General features: G+C 42.1%; 2 protein-coding genes across 6 annotated transcripts in view; one reads left to right on the top strand and one right to left on the bottom strand.

The window, feature by feature from the left end:
- The window catches only part of Lrrc40 (leucine rich repeat containing 40), a 34,972-nt gene extending 21,417 nt beyond the window's left edge, over window positions 1-13,555 (bottom strand). Inside the window, exons 1-5 of the mRNA XM_051165893.1 lie at window positions 13,358-13,555; window positions 8,056-8,237; window positions 7,025-7,098; window positions 5,454-5,583; window positions 1,421-1,544 (exon numbers count right to left, since the gene is read on the bottom strand). Coding sequence (XP_051021850.1) covers window positions 1,421-1,544; window positions 5,454-5,583; window positions 7,025-7,098; window positions 8,056-8,237; window positions 13,358-13,508 — 661 coding nt within the window. The 5' untranslated portion in view covers window positions 13,509-13,555. The remainder of the gene's footprint in view (window positions 1-1,420; window positions 1,545-5,453; window positions 5,584-7,024; window positions 7,099-8,055; window positions 8,238-13,357) is intronic.
- Window positions 13,556-13,589: 34 nt separating this feature from the next.
- The window catches only part of Srsf11 (serine and arginine rich splicing factor 11), a 28,553-nt gene continuing 19,255 nt past the window's right edge, over window positions 13,590-22,887 (top strand). For 4 of the 5 annotated variants that reach the window (XM_051165886.1, XM_051165888.1, XM_051165885.1 and 1 more), the window contains exons 1-2: window positions 13,590-13,719; window positions 21,917-22,113. In XM_051165886.1, coding sequence (XP_051021843.1) covers window positions 13,630-13,719; window positions 21,917-22,113 — 287 coding nt within the window. In that variant the 5' untranslated portion in view covers window positions 13,590-13,629. Of the gene's footprint in view, window positions 13,720-15,228; window positions 15,332-21,916; window positions 22,114-22,887 lie in introns of all 5 variants that reach the window. The other variant, XM_051165889.1, reaches the window with a different exon arrangement.

Below are 22,887 nucleotides of genomic sequence, written 5' to 3'. Positions count from 1 at the left end.
TAACATCGGAGGCTCTGCTCACCAGCAGCAAGGAACAAGCCAATGTCCTGTGTGACATACAGGGAAGTCTCTGCAGCATGGCTGACACAGACTATAGTCAAGGAGTCATCAGACTGCTGTATGAGCTCAGAAGCTCTGCTGCTGTCTCAGCATGCTCCAGTTATGGAAAACAGAAACAAAGCAGAAAAAACAAAACAAAACAAAAAACAAACAAACAAAACCCCCATGCTTCTGGCTGACTGAGCAGCAGCACTTGCCTGGCATACACAAGGCTCTGCGTTTGACCCTGGCAGGCAAAGAAGGGAAGAAGGGGCCGTGCTCCTCCTGGTTATACAGGGTGCTGTTCAAGGCAGTGACGTACTGAAAATGGCAAAGATTAGAACCCTAAGTACCAGGGGTGAAGGCCAAGGCCTGCCCAGAATAACTTCATTTATAGAGGAGTTCAAGTAAAACAGCAAAGACTTACAATTTAATTCAAAGTTATCCATAATCAATTGTAGAAAAATCTATGACTTCCAAAAATATCACCAAGAGCTGGACATGGCAGCTGAAGTGTGTAATCCTAGTCCTAGGCAGGGGGCAGCGGGAAGATCAAGGCCATCTTCAACCACATAGCAAGTCGGAGGCCAACCTGAGTTATACGAGATAACATAGCTCAAAATCTATCAATTTCTCAGTAAATGATTTAAATGTAATTTATAGTAATATTTCCTCTGGAAAAATGTCTTCTATATTACTAGCCAAAAAACAGTTACCTATAATAAATAGTGGGTAGTAGTGTACTCATGAACCTAGAAACACTAACCATTTTTTCCTCTTTAAACGAACAAAAAATGTTTTACACTATAAATCAGTAGCTCTGAGCCAGGCATGGTGGCGCACACCTATAATCCCAGCATTGGGAGGCAGAGGCAGGTGGATCCCTGAGGCCAGCCTGGTCTAGAGAGTGAGTTCCAGGACAGTCAAGACTACATAGAAAAACCCTGATTCAAAAACCAACAACAACAACAACAAAACAAAACAAAACCAAGAAAAACAGGACTCTCACTAGACATCTTTACTTCCAAGCCAAGAGAAGCCACAGCTGCACGCCCACGCATCCCAGGTGGAGTCAGTCAGAAGGAAAGGGTGACAAGGACACGCACTAAGGCAGCATGAAGCAGAACCTAAATCAATGCCCCAGTATGTACTTTTCTTCTGCTCACCAGTCCTATTTTCATTTTGTCATGAGCGTACATGTCTTTTGGCAGTCTGGGTTAGGCAAACCCTAGATATTATGGTCTGGAGAATATCAAACTAAGTAGTGTTTGCATTACAGTAAAATAATTTGCTTTCTTTCTCTAAAATTGTATTAACAATTATTTCCCTAAAAGAAAGCTGCATTAACGTCAAATTCATAGTGTTTACTATGGAGATTTACTTTTCATCCTGCTCATTTCAGGGGGCAAGCTCTTCAGCTGGTTACTAGAAAGACTGAGTCGCAGCAAACTGGGCAGCAAGGCAACATCAGCAGGCACAGCTGTGAGGCGGTTGTTTGACAGGTCCTTTAAAAAGGAAAAGACAGAAAGCATCTAAGTGAGTAAACAGCAGTCAACAGACACCCATGAAAGGAATTCCAGAGTTACAGAGTTACGGAGGAGTTTTAAGATGAGAGATGACTTCAGAGAACAGGTATTTTCAACTTCAGCCACTGTCTCACAGGCCAGGATTCACTCAAATGCTCTTCTTTGGTACCTGCAGATCCACTATGTGTCTATCAAAGTCAAGGATAGGAATTAAAGCTAGTTCCTACTCTGAAGGCATTTTACATGATGGTGTCTACTAATCCCAAGTCATCCCTCTGCAGTGGAGCATGTGATTCAAAAGATAAAAGAATTCTGGAGATTAAGGGTTAAGTGGGGATAAGGTAGTGGGATGGAGAACCAAAGGGTGGGGGAGGGGGAGGCTAAACAAAACTAGAGTGTATGAAAATCTTTACAAAAACTCAGTACTTTGTAAGCTACGTAAAAAATATAATTAAAAAGGCTGGAGGGATGGCTCAGTGGTTAATAAGTCACACTGCTCTCGCAGAGGACCTGGGCTTAGTTCCCAGTCCCCGTATCAGGAAGCTCACAACCACCTATATAAATATAACTCCAGGTTCAGAGGGGATTCAGTGCCCTCTTCTGACCTCCACAAGCACCCACACTTACATGTACACACTCACACTCATACATACACATACATATAACTAAGAATAGCCATATGGACGAGTGGTGTGTGTCTGTGTGTGTGTGTGTGTGTGTGTGTGTGTGTGTGTACACAGTTTAAAGGAAAAAGAGTTTTAGCACAGGTGCCTTACATTGGTAAATAGTAATGCTTCCAGAAGACATGAGTCATTAAACAACAACAATAACACCCTCAGTGCCAGGCCTAGCTTATCTCCCTATGAGTTATTGGTTAGGGAGTTCCCAAAGGCCCCCCTGGGCAACACAGGTTATTTCCATTGCTTCTGGCTGCGCACCATAACTAGATGGTAAAGCTCTATGGCTAAAGCCACCACACACTTTGGTTGCAGGGCACAGGTAACATGGAGCTCAACAGGAAACCTCCTCCATAATGGCTAGCTTTCAGAATGCCAGAAGGCGCAGCCCCTGGGGGAGAAAACAGAGAAGGAACCTACTCAATACTGGACCCTGCATGTTGCATTACTGACTGCTCAGCAAGATATCCTTACAGTAGTGGCTTGACTGCTGTTACGAGGGTGACGCCAGCTTTACGCTTGGCTAGGAGGCCTGCTCCATGGAAGAATTCATGCTGGCAATGTAAACACGGTCAAAAGCCCAAGACCGGGAAGGCCATAGGCTCTGCGGGCAAGGTAGATGAACTTACTATGGTGGTTTTGCTAAAAGGCCATGCTGTGAAACTGCCTTCTAAATGTTTATAATCAGAGATGAGTGCTACTCTCAACCTTAACTAGAAAAGCCTCTTGCAGTCAGCAGCAGTTAAACACAACTGGTCAAAGTACTGAGAAAAATGAGTGGACAGGCCTGGTGGTAGTGGGACACGCTTTTAATCCCAGCACTCAGGGGGGAGAGGTGGGCAGATCTCTGTGATTTTGAGGCCAGCCTAGTCTACAGATCAAGTTCCAGGACAGCCAGGCTAAACAAAGAGAAACCTTGTCTCAAACAAAACAAAACAAAACAAACCCCTGCCCCCCCAAAAACAAAACAAAAAAACCCTAACAATAATAATGATGATATTAATAATAAATTAATGAAATAAAAAAATTTTAAATGAGTGTTAAGTCCTGAATGAGACACATACCACCACCCCGTCAAAGCTTAGGGAACACTGAGAAAGAAGGGGTAGAAAAAAATGTAAGGTCTGGAGGACGGGCAGGAGTGCTGTGAAAGGCTGTTCTGCACATGACTCGGCCACTGAACACACAGCAGCTGCGGACACCAGCACAAGATAAACCAACAAGACAAGCCAGCATCCCAGGAGGCAGCACTAATGGGACTCGCTGGGTTCTAAGTAAGAAAGAAAGGGGGAAAAAAAAAAAAAAAGGAAGGAAGGAAGGACAATCGGGGGATGTGATGGGAGTGTCTGGGAAGGAAAAGGTGGGGTGGGTGTGATCAAGATACAATGTATAAATATGTCAAAGAATAAATAAGATACTCTAAAAGAATTAAATTATTTGGAAGTCAGATTGAAGGGTATTTTGGAACTCTCTTTACTGTATATGTAAAGCTTATTAATAATCTCAAACTTATTCCAAAATGAACTAATTACTGACAACAAAGAGTTCCTAACAAAGAAATTAAATTCTGAAACCATGTGAAGAACTCAAATGATTTCAATAAAATTCCTCTGAGCTTCTAAACAGTATCAAGACAATCAAATATTTAATCTTATGTAAAAATACTTGGAGCTGGAGAGATGGCTCAGCAGTTAAGAACACTTGTTGCTTTTGCAAAGGACAGAGTTCTAGTCCCAGCACCTGCACGGCAGCTCACAACCACCTGTAACTGCAGTTCCAGGACCCACTCTGGTTTCTGCAGGCACCAAGCACATATAAGGTACAAGCACACATGCAGGCCACACACCCTGCACATGTAACAAAACTTCAAAAACAAATACAATATATATACTGATCCATACTTATGACAAGTTTTTTTTTTTTTTTTTAATATTTACCTAGTACTGTTGGGCTAAGCAAATTCTACATAATATGGGGAAATATTTGCCTAAATGATTACAAGTGTTCATATCTTAATCCGTTTTAAAGTATTTGCTACATTGATATTTTATTTAATATTGAATGTTTAAGAAAAATTCTTAACTGGAGCTGGGCAGTGGGCAGAATTCAAAGCCAGCCTGGCCTACAGATCGAGTTCCAGGACAGCCAGGACTACACAGAGAAACTCTGTCTTTAAAAAAATCCAAAAAGAAAAGAAAAGAAAATTCTCAATTGAAATATCCTTTCATTATGCTAACAACTTCTGGGAACACATGAGGTAGGAAGAGAAAACTTCATTTATTATAAAGTTTCTTTTTAACTTTTACACCTACATGATGCTCCTTTCTTAAGAAAAACAAAGCAAAAAACAACTATTGCAACTGAAGAGACAGCTCAGCAGCTGAGCTAGCTGCTCTGCAGTTCCCAGCAGCCACAGTGCGCTGCTCACAACCACTTGTTAACCTCAGCCTTAAGGGCCCCAACACCTTCTCTCAGCACTCTCACAAACATAGACACATAAAATAAAATATATTTAAGGTTTTAAAAAATCTTTAAAATTTTTCTATAAAATTAACTTACAAAATTAAATATTTTTCTAAATTTTTTATTTGTTTTTATTTATGGTATATGAGTGCTTTTTCTGCAGAAGAGTGCATCAGATCACATTATAAATGGTTGTGAGCCACCATGTGGTTGCTGGGAATTGAACTCAGGACCTCTGGAAGAGCAGATGGTGCTCTTAACCACTGAGCCATCTCTCCAGCCCACAAAATTAAATATTTTTTATATGAAGACCTAATGGTTTCCTCCTTTCACCTTATCTGCAAACGCCTTCTACTTCTTGTTGCAGGATTATTTGATCCCATTGTGAATCGCAAGATCGTGAATTGTAAAAACCTGTTTCTAGTTAAGGAGTGACTCAGCCTAGCACAACACCTTTAACCAAGAACTTTCTGTGAACAAGAGCTAAATAAAGTTATAGGTCAAGAGGCGGAACAAGAAACCAGCTGACAGAGACCGCTCAGCCATTAAGAGAACCAACTGCTCTCCCGCAGGTCCCGGGTTCAGTCCCAGCACCCACATGGCAGCTCACAACTGTCTTTAACTCCTGCTCCAGGGGTCCAACAGTGCTGTCTGCGTCCTACAGCTTGAATCATACATTCAGTTCCTCAGCCTAGTGAACACATGCATCAGCCCCACATCATGCCGGAAGCCCAGCGTCGTCACTTACTAAGTCTTCTAAGCTGGCCAGGCGCTCCAACCCCGCAGGGAGGCGGGCCAGCTCGTTGTGTTGCAGGTGCAGCGTCCTCAGGGATCTTAGGCTTGTGACCTCTTCAGGGAGCGTTTGCAGTTTGTTGTGGCTGTTAGTTAATACAACAGATGCTGAGTGACTTAGCAGTAAACTATGTAACAAATATTTACCAAAGGCATTTCTGCCTACCAACCACATGGACACATCCTAACTATCAAATGGTTCAGTTGTTCAATTGTTCATCAAGACCCACATCTCCAAAATATACACCCATCAGCAAAAATCAACCAAGTTAGAGCTTGGGGGGGACAAAAAAAAAAAAATCAATGAAAAACATTGTTTTTGTTTTTGTTTTACCTGAGTTTTGTGTGCCTGTGGTTTTTTGTTTGTTTTGTTTTGTTTTTTGTTAGGTTGGTTTGGTTTTGTTTTTTGTTTTGATTTTTTGAGACAAGGTTTCTCTGTGTAGCCTTGGCTGTCCTAGACTCGCTTTGTAGACCAGGCTGGCCTCTAACTCACAGAGATCCGCCTGCCTCTGCCTCCCGAGTGCTGGGATTAAAGGTGTGCGCCACCACCGCCCGGCTCAGAACTCTTAAATTCTTAAATTGTTCTCTCCTAGCTAATGTAGCACCAAAAGATACCTCTCACTACATTATGTCCAATACCTCTGTAACCATATCTATTTTATAAACAAGTTTGTCAAACTATGCTTTAAATACATTTTGTTTGTTCTAAAAAAAATCTCAGCGCTTAAATTATCTATATAACATAGTTAGACAAAGATACTGTCTTAATCGGGATGTGTAGTGGGAGCGAAGCTCAGCCCTCACCGTGGGTGCCTAGCCTCACCTGCACTAGCAACGCAGGTCCAGAAACGTGACTATAGAGCCCAAAGGTGCTTGCACCTGTTTAACTGATACTGACAGAAAAGTCATGAGGGCAAGAGGTCTCCACTAAGGACCACAAAACCCAAAAACTCAAACCACAACCAACAAAAAAGTACAAATTCTTCACCATTAGCGAAATAATATTTCTAACCTACTTTGTAATACCTAAATTTTTAGGCTATCAGGGTCCCTTAAAACCTAAGACTCTGAGAAAGAAAAACAACAGTATCGTAAAAACATAAAACATAAAAATCAACTGATCTTATATTTGTAAAATCAAAGAGGATGTAATAAATTCTAAAAACCAAACACATAGACTAGACTAATGAAGTTGCTATGTACAGGCCCACAGACCTGTGAGACTAAGGCAGGAGTCCCAGAATACAGCAGTTTTGGGTTACGCTACGGCAAAAAGCAAGACTCCTCCAAAGAGAAAAAAACAAATAATTGAATCATTAAATCCTTGTTCTCCCTTAACTAGTTTCCGGGATGAAGCAAAGATCTGATCTTGTTTTTCTCTCTCAGGTGCTGGGTAGAATCCAGCATCTGGCAGGTGCTTGGTCAACCCTGCTTCCCACTAGGCTGCCTGCAGCTCCAGGCTGAAGAAAAGGGATTTCAGGTTCACACCACTGTAACTGCAAGGTTAGAAATAGGTTCACACTTTACCTGACGTTAAGTTTCTGAAGATTGCCTAGCTCTCTTATAGCTGAAGGAAGAGCTGTCAGCTGATTATCATGTATCTAAAATGATTACAAGACAAAGTCAATATTCTTAGTCTTACAATCAGCAATATTTGAGCTTTGCCACTGAACAAAATTATTCACTAAAACCCTGTTCTTCAAATTCAGTGGTAGTATGTTAGGTGATTAGTAATTTATTCTGTGTGTACTGATCAAACTGCTGTTCAGAAATAAAGTAATGTTATTCATTTAAATGTTACAAAAATGAAAAGAGACAAACAAAAACTTGACCTGGGTAGGGTTTCAACTAGCGGAGAGGTAGAAGCTGGCAGGAGCGCTCTGGTGCTCTGTTCGCATCACACACAGAGCAGACATGAGCTTTACAGTCTCACAGAGTCACACTGTCTTCACAGTAAAGAGAGCTGCAGAGTAAGCCGGACTACTGTGTTGTTATGTTACAGACACAAAACAAAACCACCTCCAAAAACAGCACTATCCACACCCATTATTTCCATACATGAATTGAAGGGTTTGGACACTAAAAGTCTGTAGATGCTGAAGTAAACCCTTCACTTGTTGCATGATAGGTCGGCATTACAATACAGAATCAATTTTTAAAAACCCAACAAACAAACAAACAACAACAAAAAAACCCCAGTTGAATAGTTCCAGTCAGTGAGTCTGAGGGCAAGTTATAAAACAGGATTGTAAAAAGCCCAGAGTCCTATATTTTAGTGTCTAGAATAAAAGGTAACAAAGAAAAGGAAAACAATGAGTAGCCAAGTGCCAGTTCTGTTTGCACACGACGCATTTAACCCCAGCATCTACACCAGGTCTGTGGACATGGAGACAGAGAGCCAACCTTCCAAGTTGGCTCTTTCCAATAGTTTCTTATTTATATTGTATTCTACAAGCTCAGCAAGGAAAATTTCTTGTTTAGCAAAGCCTAAATTTAGCTCTTCAACTTGGCCTACATTAGTCTTTTCAACTAAGATCCCATAGTTGCAGTCAACTTACGTCAAGAACAGTGAGGGCAGGCAAGAGCCGGAGGTCATCACAAAGAGACTGGAGCTGATTGCTGGAGAGGATGAGCTTGGTCAGATCGGTCTGCTCCCACCACCGTTCAGTGGAACTGAACGAAAGGTTCTGATTGGCCTCCTCAGGAATGTCCACATTTATTCTCCAAACACACGGAGGGACTATCTCCATTACCACCACATCAAGGAAAAAAAGGGGAAAAAAAAGATAAAAGTGGAGTAAACACTAAGTGCCATACTCACTGGATACTCAGCTTGCAAATTGACCCAAATAACTGCCAGGGTCTGAGGGACAGCTTGCTGGGTATGTTAGTGACCTTTCTATTGCTGTGATGAAACACTGTGACCAAGGCAACTTACAAAAGAAAGTGTTTAATTCGGGTTATGCTTTCAGAGGGTTACAACCCATGATGGTGGAGTGAAGGCTCAGCTGAGAGCTTGCATTCTGAGCCACAACCATTGTTGGCTTTTTCCCCTCAGTCTCCACTCCTCAGGGCTCTGGGGAAGCCAGCTTGGGAAGGCTTGTCCTGAGAACCGATGACACAGAGGGCTGAGAACACGGAGGGTGAATGAGGGCCCGAGGTGCTCTCAGGCAGAGGGGAGCCAGGTTCTTACACTCTCCTCTGCAGGAGTGAGCTCTCTGCTTCTGCAGGGCCTGCCCCTGGGCCTGAGGAAGTGCAGGATAAGAGTGCTTTTAGCCAAAATAAGGCAGCCAGGAGACAAAGAACTAGGTTTTAATTGACACACTAAGTCTCAAACATTTAGTCTAGAGGAGAGAGACCAAGCTAAGCTGACAAAAGGAGAAAAAAAAAAAAGAACCTAGGAAAACAAGAAAAGGACAAAAGATTTGGGGTCTGGAGGACAGGAAAAAAAGGGACAAAAAGCACTTCCCACTCGGTCCTGGGCTTTTAAAGCCCTGGGCTGTACATTGCTGGGGCCTGCCTACAGAGTGGAGTCAGGCCGGGTTTGAAATGTCTTATCAAAGGGAACCAGGCTCACATCTTCTCGCCAAATGGGATTTTATTGTTTCTTTCTGGAGACAGGAGGGAGTAGCTTCCCTTTATCCAATACAGGTAAAACTGGCTTCTCCAGAGAGGAAGTGACTTAAACCTCTGTCCAGGAAAGGTCCCACAACCCATGAGGTAGAGAAAGGCACACTGGGAACGTATAAGTCTTTGAAACCTTAAAGCCCATCCTCGGTGATTTACTTTCTCCAAGGTCATATCTCCAAATCCTTCCTTAACACTTCTACCAACTGGGGACCAAATATTCAAACATCTGAGCCTACGGGGCAGTCTCGTTCAAATCACAACAGTGGGTAAGTACACTTGCTGTCAAGCCTTCCACATGAGTTTGAACCCCAGAAAATACATAGTGGGGCAAACCAACTCCTGCAAGCTATCCCCTGATTTGTCCATGGGTGTGCAGGTAAATAAATGTAGTTTTTAAAGTATCTAAATTTCAATAAATTATAAATAGACTAGGTTTATTTTATTGGGAAAAAAAAACAGACCGCAGTGTGTATTTTACACAAGACCCTGAGTTTGATCTCTACCACACTGAAAACACAAGATACAACATTAAACCGTAAGCATAGTTCAGTATTGTGCTGTAAAGCTTATTAAGCAAACATAGTCAAGTTTCAATTATTTGGGTGATAGCCAGGATAAAGAGAGAAACTGACACACATATTTTAAAGCAACCACTAATATTAAAACCTAACAACTCAGTGAGACAGGCGGTAAATGTGTGAGCTATCCAGGGTTAAGCAGGCATGTCAGCACTGCACTCTGCGCCCCACAGTGGCACCAGCCGTTACAGCCTGTGAACAGTATCTGACCCTAGCAGCTGCTCTCCATTTTACCAGACATCATTTTGTTTCTGACCCACAACACAAAACTGTGTCATTCTATGTGGTGAAAGGTAGCTCCTATAATGTAGTGAGTACAACAGCCACCATGAAGTGGAAGTTCCACAAGAGTGCTTGCCTCCAGGCAAGGCCCGAGGTTCATGCCTAACACTGTACTGAGATAAGCAGAAGTTTGAATCTCTAGGAAGAAGCTTATTAGCAGGGTGCAGCACATCTACTTGTGCACTTGTGTCGCCAAACTCTGTACAGAGAGCCCTTCACTCCTGGACAAAGGTCTAGCTGCACACCGGGTGACACAGAATGTGGAATGGCTGCACTCCATCCAGTAGTCACTAGTTTGGCCTTCACTGCCATTCAGAGTCACCAGACCCTCCCCTGCGGGGTGCTGGAGCGGAGGCTTGCCTCTGTATGACCCAGTAAAGGAGAGCCAGAATATGGAAAGCAGGTTTTAATCTCAAAGAGACAAAGAGAAGAAAAGCTTTGGAAATTCAAAAGTGAGAAAAGCAGAAAGTTGTTCCAACATTGCATCTTTTTTTTTTTTTTTTTTTTTTTTTTTTTTTTTTTTTTTGCGAGTCTGGCTTTTTACTATGCTATCTTTTATATATTTTAATTTTGTATATTTTATTTAAATTTTATGCTATATTTTCATCTTGTATGCTTCTGTTATTCCCTTCCACACATTCATCTAACCTGTTTATGCTTCCCTCCCACTTCACTTGCAAAGAAATTTCTGTGTTGACTACTTTTAAGTCAACTTGACACAAGCTGGAGTCACGGAAGAGGTGGGAGCCTCAATTGAGTAGATACAGGCCTATAGGGCATTTTCTTAACTAGTGATTGGCAGAAAAGTGCCCCGTCCATTGTAGGTGGTTCCATCCCTGGGCTGGGGTCCTGGGTTCTATAAGAGAGCAAGCCACAAGGAATAAACCAGTGAGCAGCACTCGTCCATGGCCTCTGCATCAGCTTCTGCTTCTAGGATCCTGCCCTGACTTCCTTCAATGATGCCAAATAAACCCTTTCTTCTCCAATTAGCTTTCGATGATGGTCTTTCCTCACAGCAATAGTAACCCTAACTATGACAACCACTGATGGCATATTAGTGAGCAATAACTGATTTTCAATGTATGCGCATCTTTACAGTTTAACGGCTTTTGGAGTCACAGCAGTCTGTTTCTTTCTTGATGGGTGGTATTGGAAACTGAGCCCTCAAGAATAGTCTGCTCACTATGAAGACAACCTTCAAAACTCTGCACTAGATCGCACAAACCAACAGATGTGCAAACTGCAACACGGAGCTATTGAAAAACATGAGAAGGCAAAGAAATATGATCCCTCAAAAACTGCAACTGCTCTTACAGACAAAATGCCACATGAAACTTCCCAATTTACTGGTAAGAAATTATCAGTAAATTAAAAGAAGACACAAACAAGCAGATGATTTCAATCTAGGCCTTAGAGAAGAAAGTTGGCAAAACAGACGAAAATATCCACAGTGTGGATGGAAAAGTTAGCAACATGGAAGAAAAATTCAAAAAGGAAATTGAGACCTGGAGGGGGAAAAAAATCTTTCTACATTAATTAGCATAGTCAGAACAATCTCCCACAGACCCACCCACAGGCCTATCGTAGCTGACCCTAGAGAAACACTTCCCTAGTGCCCAGTGCTGTGCAAGAGGCTTCTCTGCAATGGTGCTGGTCTTTTTATTATAGCTGCCTTTCCAGCACCAGGCTGGATACTCTCCTCCTGAAGCTGCCTCTGCCAAACAAACCAGTGCATCATCTTCAACTTCCCCCGGGTACTCAGGACACGAGTGGAATTAAGTCACATTCTTGGCCAAAACACAATGCAAACGGCTGCTAACCCAGTTCCCATCAAAGTCCTTGCTTCCCTGTGAAACATCAAGAGTTTCCTGTCAGCATTCTTATTTTCCAACTTCCCATTAAAAAAATAAAATAAAATAAAAAATAGAAACACAGCCCGTAACACTCAGTCTTCCCTAACCCTACATCCCCAAAGCCTTCTACATTCTGGTCATATAAAAGCTCACATGTCATAGGTGCCACATAGGAAAGTTTACCACTGCAACGACTCCACTTCTTCCTGGGTATCAATTTCTACCCTCGTAAAATACCTTCACAAAGCCCTTTAGAGGAGAAGCTTATTTTAGCTCACAAGTCCACTGGCAGAGCGTCACAGTAGGGGAACTAAAGCCTCGTCATATCACAGCAACAATCAAGAGCAGAGGGAGAAATGAATCAAGGCCAGCAGAGTTTATTATACAGCTCATTCTTATCCAGTGCAAGACCCAAGTCAGGGGATGGTGCCCCCCACAGGGGGCTAGACTTTCTCCTACATCGATGATCAGTCAAGACAGGTTCTACCAGACATGCAAGAGAGCAGGGCTCTGACAAGCCCCCACTGGCTGTGTCAAGTCGATACAACTGCCATCACTCCGTAAGCATGTCTTTGAACAGTTTACCTTAGAGATACACAGGTGCACTATTACAAGTAGCATATTCCCTGGGCATCGTGGCGCACGCCTTTAATCCCAGCACTCGGGAGGCAGAGGCAGGCGGATCACTGTGAGTTCGAGGCCAACCTGGTCTACAAAGCGAGTCCAGGACAGCCAAGGCTAACACAGAGAAACCCTGTCTCAATAAAGAAAAAAATAAAGAAGTAGAATATTCTAATCAATGCAAGTAGGAAAAATATTAAACAATGCTTTACTTCTCACTCCTGTGTCTCTGTCCACTCCTAACACACACATACACACTACAAAGGTATTTGTACTTGGTAGTATGCAGATTTGTGCTTGTTGGTCATTCGAGGTTTCCTTAGAAGTTCTCAAATTCATACACTTTGCAGTATTTATTCTCAATTACTACCTAGAAAATATAATCATTATTTGTCATTGGGATTTTTCTCAGCTGGAAAAAAAAAAAAAAAAAAAAAGAAGAGGCTTGAGAGGGAAGGAAGTGTTTTAAGCTCACAGTCAGGAGCTGAAGGGGATGGTCAAATCATTCGAGGTTTCCTTAGAAGTTCTCAAATTCATACACTTTGCAGTATTTATTCTCAATTACTACCTAGAAAATATAATCATTTGTCATTGGGATTTTTCTCAGCTGGAAAAAAAAAAAAAAAAAAAGAAGAAGAGGCTTGACAGGGGAGGAAGTGTTTTAAGCTCACAGTCAGGAGCCGAAGGGGATGGCCAAATCAAGTACCTATCATCTAATCATCTATCTCACAGCTAGTTTACTCCCAAACTAAGATGTTTATCCCACATTCTGTAGACACCCCAGCCAACACTCTGAAAAAGTCATGGCCACAGTCCGTTTTAACAGTGCCTCTTCCAGGAGACGCCGCACGGGTGGGTCCACAGAGGACCAAGAGGCTGTTTGCGCGCTGCCTCACCTTCCCCGAGGTTCCTTCCCGCCAAGTTGAGCTGGCCGCTGCTCCTCGCTGCCTTCAGCAGGCCCTGGGGGACAGAGGGACCTCTGTCCTTGCCCTCCGCATGGAATCCGGCGCGAGGGTCAAACCTAGGGGCTCTCAGCTGGCGCGACATATTCAAAAGTTCAACCCGGAAGCCCTGGCAGTGGCCGTGACGTCGGCACGGCGCCGCAGCTAGGCAGCCCCGCCCCTTCCGGCTGGCGGTAATCCGGGCCTTGCCTTTGCCGCGCGCGCTGATGTCGTCACCGCCAGCTCCCGGGGCCGCAGCACCGACGAGCCCTTCCGTTGCCCTTACCAGCCTCGCACTAAGGAGAAACTTCTTTAGGGTAAGTTTGTCTAACGCGCCGAGAGGCCCCGTGGGCGGCCTGAGCTCCCTCCGCGGCGCGGTCGGGGATGGTCGGCCCGCCGTCGCGTCAGAACGTGGCGGCGACGAAGCCTGCGGCGCGGCGCGGCCTGCGGCTCTGGGCGCCGGCCTGGGGGGCGCTGGGTTCCGGGGCGAGCCGTGTCTGGGGCAGACACCGTAGGTAGATTGGCATGGCCAGTGGCCCTTAAAGACGTGTGCCCGCCTGACAGCTAAAGCTGCGGTGTATTTCGAGCAGCTTGGGCTTCGAATCCTACCCGCCTACAGACTTTGTGCAGTTGAAGTCCCACGCTTAAGCTCATTTTGTTTTCTTTTACTGACTTCTGCATGGTCCAATTTTAACGAAGTTTTAAAAATACTTTCTGACAATGAACATTTAAATACTGGGCTGCTACCGGAAATACAAAGGTGGAAGTTTTGTTCAATAAATAGCTATTTCCTGCTTAGTTTTCCACCCGGAATTTACAATTGCTTGGTTGATTCCTCACTGACAAAGTAGCCCTCGACTCTCCTGGGCTGGGGATGTAGCTCAGAGGGATGGTGCTTTTCTAACGTGGGCACGGCCGTGAATTGTATGCCCAGCACTGCACCAGACTTCTTTGCCAGAAATTGGTTTTGTATTACATTTTTCTTAATTTCAGTGTTTGTTTTTGCATACGCTAATGGGTTTGCTTGCCATGGTGCCTCTGAAAGTCAGAGAACAACTTGAGGGAATCGGTTTTTTTTAATCAAGTGGAGTGGAACTCACAGGGTCTTATGGCTTGGCGGTAAATGTCTTTACCTGCTGAGCTAGCTCGCCATCGTGGAAATTTCTATGGGTCTGGGAAAAGGCGCTTATTCAGATACTGGCTCCAGGTCTACAGCAAGAACTCAGGGTTCCCTAATGCAGTGCCCATCCACCTCAGTCTGCGGCTATATGGGTAAAGAGCACAAAATTACAATGTGATCTCCGGCAAGCAGAAGGTCCTCTAATGCAAAACAAACCTGTTTACAGAAACAGCAGTGGAAAAAAAAAGTTTGACATTTTACAACCGTTAACATTTCGAGATTTAATTTTGCTATAGTTCTTAAGCACAGAGATTTTTAACCCTTTAAACATAACGCTAGCCATCCTCGAAACTATTGTAATTTTTTATTTATTTTATGTGTATGGGTATTTGACTCTTTGTCCTGAGAAGGTATCAGATCCTTTGTAATTGTAGTCACTATTTGGGTGTTAGGGTCAAACTTTGATGCTCTGAAAAAGCGTTAAGCAATCCTAACTGCTGAACCATCATCTTTCCAGCACCCGTTTTCTCTTCCTGTCTTGTAAATGTAAGGAGCATATGCAAGGAGATGACTGCGTAACTCCTGTCATCCTACTGAGGAGAATGGTATTATCAGTTGAAAAGTAGATTTGGGGTGGCCTGGCAATTCTGCATCACATGCAGTTTCACCCAAATCTATTTTGGGTCTTTCTGTGTTTTTGTTTTAGAGTCTACAGAATCTCACTATGTAGCCTTAGCTAGCTTGGAACTCACTATGTAGACCTCCAACTTGAAGAAATCCACTCTGCCTGTCAAGTGCTAAGATTAAAAGTGAGTGCCACCACATCCAGCATATTTCCATATCAATAGATATGAACCAAAATAAGGATTTAACTATTATAAGTTCATAATATATTGTGTATTATGCTATTATAGCATGTGGAGAGTGAACAGTGGTAGCCAAAATTATTTCTTGGCATTTGAGAAAATTATGTATTTGTTGATAGTTGATGGAAACTGGGAGATAATTCATGAATTGAGCTTGTTTATAAAATGTGGCTATGTATAGTCTTAAGAACTAGCTCTTTATGGTAGTTGAATTACTTTAAGACTAATGCAATTAAAACGAAACATCTAGTCTCTTTTCAGTAATGGCACGGTATTTGCTGGTTTAAAAATCAGACAATATGGGGACACTTGGAAGGCTTAGTGGTTAAGAGCACTTACCCCAAGAACCCTGTTTTTGTTTACATCAGGCAGCTCACAATTGCTTTTAACTCCTTTTCAGGAGATCTGGCCTCTGCCAGCTCCTGCACACATATGGTGGATATAAATGCATATAGGCACACACATACATAAATAAAAATAAATATTTTTTTTAATTAGACATTCTGCATTATTGAAGTAGTACCCAAAAAAATCAATCACATCTTCTGGGGCTGCAGTTCAGTTGTAGAGCACTTGCATATCATGCAGAGGCTTTGGTTTCTTTCCCGCTCTGTGGAGTGATAGAAAGGAGCCCGCGTCTGTCCAGCTGCAGGTTAGGCACACCTGCCTCTTGTTACAGGGGTTTGGGGCTGTGGTTTATTATGTGCATTTCATTTAATGTCTCACTCCTGAAACTTCTTTACTTCGAAAGAAGAAGATACCAAAAACACATTAGCAATCAAATCACGCAGAAAATGGTACTTGGTTTCATGACAAAAAGTAAGATTTACTACAAAATAAAGATAGGGAAATCCATTCTTAATTACAATTTAACAGTACATTTTCAAACAGGGCTATGTCACTCATAAAGTTTTGTGTATATATTAGACTTTTTTTTTCCAAAATTGAAAGCTACAGTTGATGGGTTTGTTGAAATCAATAGCTCCTGTTCTAGTAAGAGAAAAAGAGGCTAATTTGTGCAACTTTCAAGCACACTTGTTTGTACAATACAGATGAGCACAGAGAACTTGCTTTGCAGACATTTGTCGGTTTATTTTTGTGAAAAGTAAGTATAGCCTGTTTTGAATCAATATCATTTTTATGTTTTAGAATATTGCATGTCTTACATGTTACTGAGAGAACATCTTGATTTTCTTTAAAAATTTCAACTTGCAGTTCTATTTTTGATGTCTCTATCAGCTGACTTCTTAAAGTAGTCAATAAAATACAATGCTTGCTGCCTTTGAAGGCAGGGCATGTTCATTCCCAATTTCAAGTGTAGCTTTGATTTGTATTTTGTTGTTGTTGCTGGAGTTGTGGCCAACTTAGTGTATTTGTGTTTCATTGCTTCTCTTCTTGCTTTTGAATGGTGAAGCAGTCTCTAAGACGTTCATCATGATTCTAATAAATGGTCTAATACATTGTTTTGTACCTTTAATACTAAGCAATTTAGCTCTCCCCAAGATCTGGAAAATACCATTTTCATTTCCTTTAATAAAAGAGGGTGTGTGTTTGTTTGTTTTTGTATTTTTCCTTTTCTCGTGAAGAAAAGTGGAAGAACTCAGAATTAAAAAAAAAAATATTATAAATGCTTTTGTTTTTATTGTTAATTTTTCATCCTAAAAAGAAGCAGTAGCTAACATCTGTGTAGTGATGAGCCAGTGCAGCTTACATCATTTAAGTACTCTGATATTGCTATTCTGAAAATATTTTCTCTTAATCCCATTGATTATCACTCATAGCTGTTAACAGACAGTATGGTATTCTTACCCCGCCCCCCAAGATTAATGTTGGTTAACTTAAATAAAATGTTGGTCATTGTATTAATTGTGTGGATGGTATAAATTTCGGCAGTGACATTAAACTAATGAAATAGTATAGAGATAGATCTGGGGCGTTATGTTATAGGTGTACAAAATTGCTACAGAGTTATAATGTTGAAAAGGAGGTTTTACCCCTGATCCAATGTAGTAATTGGACTACATATCACCCCCTGGACACAATTTGGATTCAGCTTGCAACTTTGTCTATGTTAAAGAGACACAAGTAAATGTTTGTAAGTGGCACATACTTTTTTCAATATGAGCAGAGATGTATTGTTTTAATAAGACATGATACCTACTCTAAAATATTTCTTGCATCAATTTAAGTTGATAAAGGAAAAGGTATAAATAATGTGATAGTTCATTGATAATCACAGCTAATCCGTGTTAACTTAAGCTTTGGTGATCAGATTTCTGGGTGTTTTAGTCACTTTTGTAGTTTGATTGATCTACAATTTCTTTTCACCTGAGCTATTTTTTTTTTTGTTTGTTTGTTTTGCTTTGTTTTCTACATCGTTGAAAATAGTACAATGACAGTTATAGCCAGGCACGGTAACTCAGTATTGGGAGACTTAGGCAGGAGGATCATTCTGAGGTTGAGACTAGTCTAAGCTACACAGCAAGCTCCATGTCAGCCTGCACTGCAGAGCGAGAACCTGTCTCACAAACCAGCCAACAAACCCATATGATATGTACTGATGAACACTTAAATACAGTGCAAGTGTATAAACTCTTCCTTGTGGTCCATCATTGTAGAAATGCCTGTTTTCTGCATTTTCCAGCCTTGCTTTCCTATCTCCTTATTTCCCAGAGTTATTACCGTCATCTCTTCTCTCCCATAAGCTACTTATTTGCTCAGTGTCATCCAAGTGCTGTGACCTTTATGTAGCCTGTGCACACTGTGGCTGTTGGAATTTACAGACTGCTACTTACTTACTTCTTTGCCAACAGTTGAGATTATGTCAAATAATCTTTCTGTGTTCATGCGTTGTTCATTTGAGACATGCCACAGTAATTTTAATTTGTTTATCAAAGATTTTCAAGTGTTTGCGTGTTTTGTAAATCAGAATAATGCTCTAAAAGCACATTAAAACAAAGTCTTCTTAAAAGAACTTCTTGCAGACATAGTGTCAGTGTGTCAGAGCTGTTTGTTAGCAGTCATCTATAAGTATGCTGACAGATGGACGTCCCAAATCTCCCCTGTTTACAGTGCAGCAAAGAGGGCCTATCTTTACTATCACCTAATGGTTTATAGATACTGTCAACTTTGGACAGCATTCATATAGCTTAAGGTTTTAACATTAAGTGCATAATCTTTATAGTAAAAAGTTTACAATACCATGTAAAAATGTAAAATAAAAATAAAATATGCTATATAAATTAGCTTTTCCATGTAAACAATAAAATAGCATTACCCAGGATAATGTTTTCAAATGGGAAGATTTTGCCAGATAATAAAGGAATTCTGAGACTAATCACTAGACTTTTATAGTGTTTAAAAAGTTTTACAGAATTATGACAAGTAACTGCCAGACAACAATGGAATAAAAGCTTTGGGAGATGGCTCATTCTGGGAAGTTCTTGTCTGGATCCCCAGCACTGGGGAAGTGGAAACAGGAAACACTTTGGAGATTGCTGTCCAGCTGACTAGGGTTGGTGGTGACCTCCAAGACACAGTGAGATACAATAAGGTGTACAGAGACACTGATACCGTGTGTCAAGAAGAGCTCTCCGTATCAGAGATAGCCTGTTGTGTATGTGTACATGTGCCCCCACATATGCACAGTGTGCATTCATATGGACTTCAAATAACTGAGTCAGGCATTTCTGAATGTGCTCATCCCTGTGGCTAGTGTGACTAGGCTTCCAACTTGCCTTTGTCATTAAAATGCCCTTAAAGGCCAAATTGGGAGGAGGGCTAGAAAGCAGTTGAAAAAAGATACCCAGTATCACATTCTGACCTGCACACATAAAACATATACACATATCTCACACACATACACACAGAATTAAACTAGTTGCTTTACTCCCCGTCCACCTCCCCCTCACCCCCCAGACAGGGCTTCTCTTTGTAGCCCTAGCTGTCCTGAAACTCCCTCTGAACACCAGGCTGGCATTGAACTCACAAGATCTGCCTGCCTGCCCCTGTGCTTTACTTACTTTTGTTTGGTTTGGGTTTTGCATCTTAGGACAAGACTTAACAAGGCCTTTTTTTTTTTTTCCCCTTCCAGTTTTGATTGATAATATTTGTCATTCAGGATATAGTGATTTATGCCTATACTCTCAGCATTTGGAATGCTGGGGCAAGAGAATTTCTTAAAATTCAAGACCAGCCTGGACTACAGTCTGAGAACCTTGTCTCAAAAAACAACCCAGCAGGGACTGGCATTTTGATCTTCATCTCTTAGTGTATGCTGTGCTTTCATCACGAGGAGGTGGAGGCAGGTCTTTCTCTGCTGCACACCCGCGTGAGCAAGGGAGACACTCTCAAAAATCAGTCTTCCCGAACTTGCCTGAAAAGATGGGTTAATGACCTCTTTATGGTTAGTTCTTGAAATCTTCATACTTCTAGGAGGTAGTTGTGTCTAACCTGTGGTCTGCATGTACCCTTACATAATTATGAATGTGGCCCAACATAAAATCATACACTTATGTAAAGCATGAGAGCTGGACATTCCTGGAAGGTCTTTAAAATGAGAAATTCACAAGACAAATGTATGTCTGTTACGGTGTGCTCTGCTATCTGAACAGATTCTGCCTTATGAATACATGTGCTCCTTACATCTTCATGTTTGCTTACGGAGCGTTTGTTATAGACCTGCAATTCCAGTAAATTGGGAACATTGGCTATCCTCCTTCTGTTTTACTTCTGGCACCTCAGAAATCCCTGGAATATAGCAGACACATGCTATTTGGAGAACTTTGTGAGTTTGGGGTGCCTTTTATGATATTGAGGAAATGGTGAAGAAGAAAGAATTTCTTGCCTGTTTCCAGACTCTGTATTACATTTTGCCTTATTTGACAAATCTTAAAATCAGTTATGCTGGCATAGATTGGATACACTTGCTGTTTGTCTTAGTATTTTTGTCATGTGCTCTTAGCTATATATTGTTTCTGCGAAAGTCATTAACAGTGCTAAATATTTCATTGCTTATTCGACTTAGTAGATCTATGGCACTAGTCAAAATTATTATCCAGTTGTTTATTTGATTGAGCAGGAGAACAGTGGGTTTTAAATTGCAGTGTCGTTAAGCTAATCTTCCTGAAGTTACTGCTTTTTATTTTGCAACCACTAAATATTTGAAAATACTCACATAAAATTACCCTTTGCTAGTCTCTGCATCAAAGAGCATCAATTTAAAAATATTTTATCACAGAACTTTATTTAAGTCTGTAGTTTTTATTGCAAAACACCAAACATAGAAAAGTGTAGAATGGAGGCTGATGACTCAAGTGTGATCGGCGATCCACATGGTGGAAGGAGAAACTGACTTTGGCAGTTTTCCTCTGACTTCCACAGGGACACCATGGCACACACATACACAATAAATAAATGTATTAAAATTTTTGTTTAATAATATTGAAAAACAGGAGACAGGCTTGAACTCTTGCCATCGTGCTCTTTGTTCTGTCACTGAGTATTATAGATAGGATGTGTGGCACAGGGGTGCACTCCTGACACTGAGCTGTGAGAATCTGTGAGTAGCAGCGAGTGATACCTCTGATGCAGGGAGAAACCACTTGGCACTATCTTGGAAGATGCATTGATGAGTGATCGTGTTTTCTAACTCTGATGAGACACATTAATCAGCTCCTGCCTTCTGTTCTTAAGAACTAAGTCACTTAGCAAGCCAGTCAGTACTGACCAAGAATTATTTGCCAGTATAGAAATTTGCAAGCCTCAAGGTTTTATTTTAATTCTCAGAAGTTTTTAGTCAAGTAAGTTAGTGTACCCTGTAGGATAAAGTGTTGAGTATTCAGAGCTCACTGGACAGTAACTTTGTTTCAGACTTTGTGCTAGGTCTTGCAGGGAATTCGTCTCTATAACAAATTCAAGCAGTGCTGTTACCAGCAGAGCAGGCCGTACCGGTGGTGGCAGTGAGATGAGATGAGGGAACTAAGAGGCTTGTGTCAAAGCATAGATAGAAAAAGTAGTTTTTGTGTCTTTATGTTGGAGAACGTGAACAGTTCAGACGAAGCTGAAGAAATGAGGCAGGGGTTTTTGTTTTGTTTTTGTAGTGAAGAATACGCGTGTTAAAGCAGGTGTATTTCAAACTGCTGACCATATACTGTAACATATTGAAGAACTATAAACCTCTTGGGAAGGTAAGCTAAAGTTCATGCGCGTACAGAGCGCCACGGCCTTTCTGTTATACTGTCTTTGCTGGAGGTTTCAGTGGCCAGGTGGAGGGATTATGCCTGAAAATGCTTCTGCTACTGTGTGGCATATGCAGGAACCAAGTATGAGGTGGCGCAGCTGGGTGGGCGCAGTCGGCACAGCTGCGGGAGCGCGAACTGGACGCGTACTTCCGTGCTCTGGGCGCATGCGCGGGCGGGCGCATGGCATTGTGGGCCGGCGGCGCTGCGCGAGGTCGGCGGCCGTTTGTGTGCGGCCGGCGGCCGGTGCCGCGCGCTCTCACTGTCTTATGTTTCATGTGTTGAGCAGGAGGCAGCCCGCGCCATGAGCAACACGGCCGTGGTCCCCAGCGCGCCGGGCCAAGGCCCGGGTCCCAGCGGCGGGCCAGGCGGCGGCACGGAGGTGATCCAGGTGACCAACGTGTCCCCGAGCGCGAGCTCCGAGCAGATGCGGACACTCTTCGGCTTTCTGGGCAAGATCGACGAGCTGCGCCTCTTCCCGCCGGAGTGAGTACCGGGGCGCTGCGGGCCCGCGGCCCTTCCGGTGAGGCGAGGCGAGGCGCGCGGTCTGCCGAAGCCTAGCGTGGGAGATCGCGGGCCCGCCAGGCCGCAGGCCGGGGATGAACGCCTGAGTGGAGTTTCAGGGATGTTTTTTCCCTTGACGTTGTTTACATCATCATTTTGCTTTGGGCTCTTAGTGTTTCGGTTAAATCCCCCTTTAAAAGAAAAACTAATCCAACAATGAAATTGTTGCTGTAATGTTCACTTGGTGGATTGCTCTTAGGTGTTTTTGGACTAGGGAAGAACATCAGAGATCACTTATCCCTTTGACAGACGACTGTGGTCCTGTATGCTAAATTTGTATATATAGTTCAGAAATTCATCATAGCTGTGTTGTTTAAGTAATTTACAGATTGATAATTAATCGTGAAGGTATTTTTCAGAATGTTGAAATTTGAATTAGATTTTATGTGTTTCTTATCTTGTTTTGAAAGTGGTTTTTATTGCAATAATGCTGAATGAGTGTATTCACTGTAAAGAATAAAGAAATAATAAAGATAAGTTGAAAATGCACATTTGAAATAATTGTGAACTCTCTAGGAAGGATTTTGAAGTTTAGTGAAAACGGGAGTAAACACTACCAAGTAAATTCAAAACAGTCTCATATTGTGCGTGTAATTACTAGTTATGCTGAAGCTGACCATTTGGCCTATGTGTTAATTATTACATGTTCATGACTTCCTACTTGAAATATTTTCACAAAGCTGTTAGTGCTTGACA

This window comes from Acomys russatus, chromosome 23 (genome assembly GCF_903995435.1).
Source record: "Acomys russatus chromosome 23, mAcoRus1.1, whole genome shotgun sequence".
Lineage (NCBI taxonomy): Eukaryota > Metazoa > Chordata > Mammalia > Rodentia > Muridae > Acomys > Acomys russatus.
Note: the sequence above shows the minus strand (reverse complement) of the source record. Positions and strands in the feature narration are given on the sequence as shown.